This window comes from Dryobates pubescens, chromosome 31, assembly GCF_014839835.1.
Source record: "Dryobates pubescens isolate bDryPub1 chromosome 31, bDryPub1.pri, whole genome shotgun sequence".
Classification (NCBI taxonomy): Eukaryota; Metazoa; Chordata; class Aves; order Piciformes; family Picidae; genus Dryobates; species Dryobates pubescens.
Window position 1 is genome coordinate 4,547,468 of NC_071642.1, and position 9,618 is coordinate 4,557,085.

The following is a 9,618-nucleotide window of genomic DNA, read 5'->3' on the forward strand; positions in this document are numbered from 1 at the left end:
CAGCCGTGCTGGGGGCCACGGGGAGCAGCCGTGCTGGGGGGCAGCCGTGCTGGGGGCCACGGGGAGCAGCCGTGCTGGGGGGCAGCCGTGCTGAGGGCCAGGGGGGGCAGCTGTGCCTTCATGCTTGGATTTGCTGCTTCCCTCATCCCCACGCCGACACCTTGCAGGGGTGACTCTGCTCAGGTCACCTCTGGGAGCCAAGCTGCTGCTCTGCTGCTGAAGAGCAGGGAGGAGGCAAGCAAGCTGCCCTTGGCTTCCCCCTGCCCAGATCTGGGGCAGGTGCCCAGATGGCACGGCAGCTCTCTGCCCCCTGGGATTTAGAGAGGGTTTCCTGCGGCGAGAGCCGCTCCTAATCGCTGCCCTTCCGCGCTGCCTCGCAGATCAGGAGCAGATGAGCAGGGGGAGGTCTCTGTGAAGATCGGAAGCGCCTCGGGAAGCGGCCCAGCGGCTCTGCAGCTCCGGCTGGCAGCACTCCGGCGGCGGGGGAGGCGGCAGGGGGAGGCGGCAGGGATGTCCCACGCTCTGAAGCAGGTCTTCAACAAGGACAAAACCTTCCGGCCCAAGCGCAAGTTCGAGCCCGGGACGCAGCGCTTCGAGCTGCACAAGAAGGCTCAGGCCTCCCTCAACGCCGGCCTGGACCTGAAGCTGGCAGTGCAGCTGCCCCCGGGCGAGGAGCAGAACGACTGGGTGGCCGTGCACGTGGTGGACTTCTTCAACCGCATCAACCTGATCTACGGCACCATCAGCGACTACTGCACGGAGCAGTCCTGCCCCGTCATGTCGGGGGGCCCCAAGTACGAGTACAGGTGGCAGGATGAGCACAAGTACAGGAAGCCCACTGCCCTCTCTGCCCCCCAGTACATGAACCTGCTGATGGACTGGATCGAGGTGCAGATCAACAACGAGGACATCTTCCCCACCAACGTCGGTGAGTGCGGAGGGCGGGCAGCCCGCTGCGGGGCTGCTGCGGGGAGCCCGCGGGCTCCTGGTCCTGCTCCACGAGAGGTCAGAGACACACAGAAGGGGCTGGGTTGGAAGGAGTCTTAAAGGTCATCCAGCTCCAACCCCCTTGCCCATGGGCAGGGACACCTCCCACCAGCACAGCTTGCTCAGGGCCTCATCCAGCCTGGCCCTGAACACCTCCAGGCAGGAGGCAGCCACAGCCTCCCTGGGCAGCCTGTGCCAGGCTCTCCCCAGCCTCGCTCTCAACAATTTCTTCCTCATCTCCAGTCTCAGTCTCTCCTCTCCCACCTCAAAGCCATTGTTCCTCATCCTGGCACTCCCAGCCCTTGTCACAAGTCCCTCCCCAGCTCTCCTGCAGCCCCCTCATCATCTTTGTGGTCTCCTCTGCACCCTCTCCAACACTTCCATGTCCTTCTTGGGCTGGGAGCCCCCAGTGCTCCAGCCAGGGTCTCACCAGAGTAGGGCAGAGGGGCAGAATCCCCTCCCTGCCCTGTCCTGCTGCTCACACTGCCTTTGAAGCACCTGGCTAAGAGCTCCTGCATGAGAGGGCAGCTGAAGTCACCCAGGACTCAGCTCAAGATGCTGAATCATAGAATAGTTTTGGTTGGAAGAGCCCTCTGAGATCACCCAGACCAAGCAGCAACCCAACCCCACCGTGGTCACTAAACCATGGCCCCAGGTGCTCTCCTGAAGCCCCTTCAGGTACTGGAAGGCTGCTCTGAGGTCTCTCTGGAGCTTTCTCTTCTCCAGGCTGAGCAGCCCAAAGTCTCTCAGCCTGTCTCCACAGCAGAAGTTCTGCAGCCTCTGATCCTCTCTGTGGCCTCCTCTGGACCCTCTCCAGCAGCTCCAGGTCCTTCCTGTGCTGGGGGCCCCAGAGCTGGAGGCAGTGCTGCAGGTGGGGGCTGAGCAGAGCAGAGGGGCAGAATCCCCTCCCTGTGCTGCTCAGCACTCAGTTGCCTGCTGGGCTGCCAGGGACCATTGCTGGCTCCTGGGGAGTTTGTCACCAACTGACCCCCCCAAAGCCTTCTCCTCCTCAGGGCTGCTCTCAGCCACTCCTCACCCAGCCTGGATTTGTGTTCTATTGTGAGATCCTGTTGCTCAAGTCACCCTCCCAGCAGAGCTGTTTCCTTCTGTGCCATGCAGAGGCTGGCACTGTAGTAAGGGCCTCTGAGCACCCAAGAATCTCCAGGAGCTCTTCTGGACTGCCAGAGCTGTGCCAGATCCCATGCTGGAGTCATGAATACCTTGAGGAAAGCCAGGCTGAGCCTAGGCAGCAAACCAAGATTCTTTTAGTCTGTGCCCCTGTACTCAGGGCTGCTGAGGCCACGCCTGGCATCCTGGGGTCAGTTTTGGGTCACTCACTCCCAGGAGGACACTGAGGGGCTGGAGAAGGTCCAGAGAAGGGCAACAAAGCTGGGGAAGGGTCTGGAGAACAGTGCTGGGGAGGAGCAGCTGATGGAGCTGGGGGTGGGCAGTGTGGAGGAGAGGAGGCTGAGGGAGACCTCCTTGCTCTCTACAGCTCCCTGAGAGGAGGCTGCAGCCAGGTGGGGCTTGGGCTCTGCTCCCAAGGAGCAAGGGACAGGATGAGAGGAACTGCTCTGAAACTATGCCAGGGGAGGGTTAGTTTGGAGGTGAGGAACAATTTCTTTGCTGGAGGGGTGGTCAGGGCTTGGCACAGGCTGCCCAGGGAGGTGGTGGAGTCCCCAGCCCTGGAGGGGTTCAAGAACCCTGTGGCCATGGCCCTTGGGGCCGTGGTGGGGTTGGGTTGCTGCTTGGACTGGATGAGCTCAGGAGGCTTTTCCAACCCAAACAATTCTCTGATTCCATACCTGGAGGAAAGCCAAGCTGGGCCTAGGGTTGCTCTTGGAACAGTCAGTCTGTGACATGGCTCCTGAGCAGTTCCTGCTGGTCCTGGTCTCCTGGAGGCCAGCCCTGGCCCAGCTGGTTGCTAGCTTGGGCTGCAGGCTGGTGCCCAGCCTGGGCCTGCTGGTGGTGGCCACGGTTCCATAATTAGCCTCTTTGTCATTAGAGGCTGTTGGTGGCTGACTCTGCCCTTTCCAGCTCAGCTGGGTGGATGCTGACATGAGTGTGGAGGGGAGGAGCAGCTTTTATCTATTGCCAGGGTGATGGAAGTGAGAATTTGGCCCCAGCCACCTAAATCTGCATACCCACAGGCAGCTTTGTGTGCTGGCTTTGGGACAGGGTCTGGAGGGGGTTTGGGTGAGCTTGTGTTGAGAATTCAGCAGCTAAAGCATTAGGCAAACACCTCTGAGCCCACTCAGAGCTCCAGTCTTCTGGGGTGCAGCAGAGCTGCCTCCCTCCTGCCCTGGTGTTTAAACCATCAGAGTTCTGCTGGGATGTGGTTGGTCCCCGTTGGGGACACCTCTGCCACAGGACCTGGGTGCAGGGTGGGTTGAGAACAGCCCTGAAGAAAGAGCCTTGGGGGTGTTGGGTGCTGAGCAGCTCCCCAGGAGCCAGCAGTGCCCTCCTGCAGCCCAGAGGCAGCTGTGTGCTGGGCTGCAGCCAGAGCAGGGTGGGCAGGAGAGGGGATTCTGCCACTGGGCTCTGCTCTGCTGAGACCTCACCTCCAATCCTGCCTCCAGCTCTGCTGTCCCCAGCAGAAGGAGGACACAGAGCTGCTGGAGAGAGTCCAGAGGAGGCCACAAGGGTTGGAGCAGCTCTGCTGTGAGCACAGGCTGAGGGAGCTGGGGGTGTTCAGCCTGGAGAGGAGAAGACGCCAGGGGGACCTCAGAGCTGCCTGCCAGGACCTGAAGGGATCCTGCTGGAAGGCTGCAGAAGGACTTCACATGAGGGTGTCTGAGCCAGGCCAAGGGGGAATGGTTTGAAGCTGAGGCAGAGCAGGGTGAGACTGGAGCTGAGGAAGAAGTTTTTCAGTGTGAGGGAGGTGAGGCTCTGGCACAGGCTGCCCAGGGAGGCTGTGGCTGCCTCCTGCCTGGATGAGGCCTGGAGCAGCTGAGTCTAGCTGAGAGATGTCCCTGCCCATAGCAGGTGGGTTGCAGTAGATGATCTCTAAGGTCCCTAACCATGCTGTGAGCACCCCCAGGGCTCCTCTCCAGCACCAAACCACCCCTTAAACCTGGTGCTGAGTGGGCAGAGGGGGGGAGCAGGGCCACAGAGAACTCTTCAGGCAGCTGAAGGCCTCAAATCCTTCCCCTGTGCCCCCCAGCCGCTGCTGCCCTACCTTTGCTCAGGGCTCCTGCAAGGCTCTGGGGTTGATAAGCAGTGTTTGCTCTGCTGGGGGAAGGTCAGACAAGCTTCCAGCAGCAGGAGGGTTGTGGTTTGAGGTTTGTTTGGGTTTTGGGGGGTGTTTTTATCATCATCATTTTCAGCTCAGCTTTTACCAAGATCCTTCCACCCTGAACACTCAGCTGAAACGCTGCAGTTCCCACGGAGAGGGTTTCACTCCTCCTCTGAGGTGGCTGCTGCTGAACAGATCCCAGATTGCTGCTGCCATGCCAGAAGGGCCTCAAAACCTTGAGCTGGTAACCAAATTGCTGCAGATGTATCCAAGGAGGAGATAACTGCAGGGAGTTCTCAGCACTGCCTCTCTGCTGTGGGTTTTCGCTTGGCCCTCGCTGGTGCTTTTTGCACTGCTGCTAGAAACCTGCCAAGAAGAGCTGAGGAAAGCTTGGTGAGGCTGAAGCAGCTGCTGGGAACCTCCTGCTTGCAGTCACTAAAGAGATCCCTGGTAGGCAGCTAGGGAGGAATCTGTGCTTGGCAAAAAAAAACTCTGATCCGTGTGGAAAGGCAAAAGGAGGAAGGAAGTGAAAATTCCCAGAGACAGATTGGACAGATTGAGATGGAAGAGCTTCTGCCTGAGCAGCCTGGACTAGTGTGAGGTGTCCCCTGCCCATGGAACTGGCTGATCCTTGGGGTCCCTTCCAACCCTGACAGGCCTGTGATGATTTTGTGGTTCCAGCCCCAGGGAGCTCAGCTCTCACCTCACCGAATGTTCCTCTTCCCTCCCCAGGTACTCCCTTCCCCAAGAACTTCCTCCCAGTGGTGAAGAAGATTCTCTCCAGGCTCTTCAGGGTGTTTGTCCATGTCTACATCCACCACTTTGACAGGATCACCCAGATGGGCTCTGAGGCCCATGTCAACACCTGCTACAAGCACTTTTACTACTTTGTGAAAGAGTTCAACCTCATCGACACCAAGGAGCTGGAGCCGCTGGTGAGGCTTGGGCTGGGCTCAGGGCACACATCCTGCAGCCAGGGCAGGGGCCCAGCGTGGTGGGAACTGAAAAGGACCTCTGGGGATCATCCAAGCCCAACCCCCCTGCTCCAGCAGGGCATCCACAGCACTTTGCCCAGGAGCACAATGGCCATGGGGGGTTGGAAGCTCTCCACACCAGGAGACTCCACAACCTCTCTGGGCAGCCTGCTCCAGGCCTCCAGCACCCTCACACCAAACAACTTTCTCCTCCTGCTCAGGTGGAACCTCCTGGGTTCCAATTTATGCCTCTTGGCCTGTCCCTGGGCCCCACTGAGCAGAGTCTGGCCCCAGCCTCTTGCCCCCCAGGGACCTTTTATCTCTTGCTGAGCACTGCTCAGCTCCCTTCTGGGGCTGCTCTTGTGTGGACTCTCAGCCCCAGGGCTCTCAGCCTTTGCTCCTCACAGAGCTGCTCCAGGCCCCTCAGCAGCTCTGCAGCCTGCACTGGACTCTCTGGAACTGGAGTGGGCTGGGGATGAAGGAATCAGAGGTCTCTGGTACCTTCTCAGAACTGATTGCCCAAATTCAGACCTTGCAGTTTGGCAGGACCCTGGGGGCCAGGACTTGCAGGCACAGCTGAGACACTTAGCCATCAGCTGGGGGCAGCTGACTTGGTTCTCCAGCAGCCTCCTTGCACTTCTAGCAGCTTGTGTGTGCTGTGTGAGCCTGGCACTGCTGGCCATGGGTGGCTAAACCCTACCCTGGGCAAGGGTAGCACCACCACCCTCACCAGGAGCCTGGAGGATGGAGAGGGTGACCTGCAGCTTGGAGGTGGTGCTGGGGTGACCTGCAGCAGGGAGGTGGTGCTGGGGTGACCTGCAGCTAGGAGGTGGTGCTGGGGTGACCTGCAGCAGGGAGGTGGTGCTGGGGTGACCTGCAGCTAGGAGGTGGTGCTGGGGTGACCTGCAGCTGGGAGGTGGTGCTGGGGTGACCTGCAGCTAGGAGGTGGTGCTGGGGTGACCTGCAGCAGGGAGGTGGTGCTGGGGTTTCTGAAGCCATAAGCTGCTGGCAGGGGCAAGGGCAGGGTCAGAGGCAGGGGCAAGGGCAGGGGTGGGTGCAGAGACAGGGGTAGGGACAGGGGTAAGGGCAGGGGCAAGGGCAGGGGTGGGTGCAGAGACAGGGGTAGGGACAGGGGTAAGGGCAGGGGCAAGGGCAGGGGTGGGTGCAGAGACAGGGTTAGGGGCAGGGGTAGGGACAGGGGTAAGGGCAGGGGCAAGGGCAGGGGTGGGTGCAGAGGCAGGGTTAGGGGCAGGGGTAGGGACAGGGGCAGAGGCAGGGGTGGGTGCAGAGGCAGGGGCAAGGGCAGGGGTGGGTGCAGAGGCAGGGTTAGGGGCAGGGGTAGGGACAGGGGTAAGGGCAGGGGTGGGTGCAGAGGCAGGGGCAAGGGCAGGGGTGGGTGCAGAGGCAGGGGCAAGGGCAGGGGTGGGTGCAGAGGCAGGGTTAGGGGCAGGGGTAGGGACAGGGGCAAGGGCAGGGGTGGGTGCAGAGGCAGGGGCAAGGGCAGGGCCAGGTGCAGAGGCAGGGGCAAGGGCAGGGCCAGGGGCAGAGGCAGGGGTGGGTGCAGAGGCAGGGGCAAGGGCAGGGGTGGGTGCAGGGGCAGGGGTAGGGCCAGGGGCAAGGGCAGGGCCAGGGGCAGAGGCAGGAAGAGGGCCAGGGCCGTTCTGCGGCGCTGGGAACGGGAGCGCAGGGAGAGCCCAGAGCTCTCGGCTGCCTCTCTCGGCGGCACTGTCGCCGCCGGCCCGAGGAGGGAATTTCCACCCAAGCAGAGGGGGAGGGAGCTTTGCCCTCCGCACCTGGCACCCACTCCCCCCTCCCCTGGCTGCTCCTCATGCTCCCTTGTCTTGTGTCCCTTTGGCAGAAGGAGATGACCTCCCGGATGTGCCACTGAGCTCAGCCCTCCCTGCGGCTCTCCTGGGGACTCCTGCGCTGGAGATGCGGTTCCAGGGCTGGGGCAGCAGGAGGAGGAGGAGGAGGAGGACAGAGCTGTGTTTTGCTGGAAGAAATCTCTCTATTTTTAAGGAGTTTGGAGGTCAAACTGTGACACTGCAGGAATATTTTTTTAAAAGATGCTGTGGAGAAGTTTAGTTTTTTATAGCAATTTCTATTTTAAAAAAAAAAAGAAGAAAAAAAAAAGAAGAAAAAAAAGAGGAAGAAAGAAAGAAAGAAGAAGAAGAAAATATTTGGAAGCCCTTGGTGGGAAATGCTTTTTGGGGAGGGAAGAGCTACCCCTGTCCAGCCTCTTCCCATCCCCTCCCTGCAGCAGCACCAAGGGTGCTGAGCCAGATGCTTCAGACAGAGCCAGGTCCTGGTACTGCCCTGGTACTGCCCTGCTGTGGGCACCTGGGAAGAGAGCTGCCCTGGGCATTTGGGGTCCTTGGATCCCCTCCCCTTTTTGGGGGGGTTCTTTGCTGCCAGCACTTCTTCCCCTGGCTGTGAGTCCGGAGTTTGGACAGAGCTGCTTTTGTCTTCATGCTCTGCTTGGCATATCCTGGCCTTGGGGCTTGGCCCTCCTCTAAAGGAAGCTGGACTTGGATTCCTCTCCTGGCCAGGCCACTGCTGCTGCTGGAGGCTCTGCTGGGGTGGCTCTGCTGCTGGTGGCCCTGCTGGGGTGGCTCTGCTGCTGGTGGACCTGCTGGGGTGGCTCTGCTGCTGGTGGACCTGCTGGGGTGGCTCTGCTCTGGCCTCTCATCCCAGCTCTGAGCTGAGCTGCTCCCTATGCTCATGCAGCTCCTCGTGCACTGTCCCCACAGGGCTCTCAGCCTCTGCTCCTCACAGAGGTGCTGCAGGACCCCTCAGCATCTTTGTAGCCTCTGGTGGCTCCAGTTCCTTGTTCTCTTGAGCAAGGCTGGGCTGGGAGTGGAGGAGTCCCAGAGGGAGGCACAGAGGCTGAGCAGCCCTGTGGCACGGTGCAGAGGGAAGGTACTGGGAGAGGCCTGGGGAAGCCTTCTGCACCCCAGGCCCTCCCCCATCTCGTGGTACTCTGAGCCTGCAAAGAAGGACCTGGGCTGGTGCCCTCCAGCCTCCCTCACTCGTGCTGTGTGGACCATTTTCTGCTCCCCATTTAGGGCACAGAACCTTCTCCCTCTTCCCCTGGGCTGGGTGGGCCACGTGTGTGGGCACAGGCTGCCAGCCCAAGCCCTGGGGTGCAGCCAGAGCCTGCTGGCCCTTGCTGCTTGCACAGGCAGCTCCACTGCATGCTGAGGGCCCTTGCCAGACCCCCGAGGTAGGTAGATGGTTCTACCTAGGACTGGGGGGAGCTGGGGGAAGCAACCTTTGCAGGAAGAGAAAAGGATTCTCTGAACAGTGACCAAACTCAACCACTTCTTCCTTACAAGGCTTGTTTGGGGGTTTTGTCTTGTCTTTTGCCTCTCTCCTGTGTCCTGGAGTCTCTCTCTGTACATAACCTGCCTCTGGTTTCTTGTTAGGACCCTGCTCCAGCTGCCACTCGAGCTCTTGGAAATGGAACCAATAAATTATGTTGTATTTACACTGCACCCTCCTCCCCTGGCTCAGCGGCTCCTGATTGCTCCTTCCTCGGCAGCAGCAAAACAAACACCGAGGGCTTTGGGCTCCTCCTCGGGAAGTGCACTGGGGAGCTGCTTCCTGCAGCTGCTGAAGGGCCTTGGGTGTGTGCTGCTGGCTCTGCCACCCCAAGGCTTGGTAGCTCCTCCTCCTCCTCTTAAGGTGCCAGCTCCAGGTTGCTTCAAGTTCCCCCCCCTCTCCAAATGCTTGTTCCCAGGGCACAGCAGGCAGGGGCTGGGGCTCAAGCAGCAGCCTGGGGTTGTCCTGAGCTGTCCCTGCAGTGTCCCTGTTAAGCCAAGGGCTGAGCTGTTCTCCCAGCTCTGAAACTTGGCTGGGTTGGGGCAGGGGAGGTGGGTTGAAGCTTTTAGCAGCTTGGTGATGGGGCAGAGCCCTTGAGGCTGCTGGCTTAGATTGGCCAAAGCTCTGCATTCATGGATTGGGTTGGGTTGGAAGGGACCTTCAAATCATCCAGTTCCAACCCTCCTGCCGTGATGGGGGCTCCACCTTCCCCTAGACCAGGCCTCATCCGGCCTGGCCTTGAACACCTCCAGGCAGGGAGCATCCACAGCCTCCCTGGGCAGCCTGTGCCAGAGTCTCCTCACCAGTCAGGGTCTGGACATTGTTTTCCTGGCCAGGAAGGGAGCAAAGGGCTCCACTGCTGTACAGCCCTGGCTGTGCCCTGCCTGCAGCACCAGCCCCTGCCTGCTCCCCTTGCAGGGTGGAGGGTGCTGGGTCCTCACCAAGCACCCTCTGGCCCCTCTCTGGTGTTTTGTGGGTGCTGCTTGGCTGGAGCCATGGCCCCCACCCCAGCTGGGTGGTGTCAGAGGATGCAATGCTGTGGCCAGAGCCTGCATAGAGCTGAGGACCCCTCCCCAACATTGCTGCCTGGGAAGGGTGCAG

At 60.6% G+C, this 9,618-nt stretch overlaps 1 protein-coding gene across 1 annotated transcript; it reads left to right on the plus strand.

Moving 5' to 3' along the window:
• Positions 1 to 497: 497 nt before the first annotated feature.
• MOB3A (MOB kinase activator 3A) lies at positions 498 to 7,295 on the plus strand. Its single transcript, XM_009909356.2, has 3 exons — positions 498 to 928; positions 4,955 to 5,157; positions 7,055 to 7,295. Exons 1-3 carry the CDS (start codon positions 511 to 513, stop codon positions 7,082 to 7,084), a joined length of 651 nt encoding a protein of 216 aa, XP_009907658.1. The 5' UTR covers positions 498 to 510; the 3' UTR covers positions 7,085 to 7,295.
• The last annotated feature ends 2,323 nt before the right edge of the window (positions 7,296 to 9,618 follow it).

Bases quoted from the DNA above. Each gene is read 5' to 3' on its own strand.
- MOB3A (XM_009909356.2), top strand. From the start codon at position 511: ATGTCCCACGCTCTGAAGCAGGTCTTCAACAAGGACAAAACCTTCCGG. The intron at 929-4,954 runs GTGAGTGCGGAG...TTCCCTCCCCAG, and splicing joins CATCTTCCCCACCAACGTCG to GTACTCCCTTCCCCAAGAAC. The intron at 5,158-7,054 runs GTGAGGCTTGGG...TCCCTTTGGCAG, and splicing joins CCAAGGAGCTGGAGCCGCTG to AAGGAGATGACCTCCCGGAT.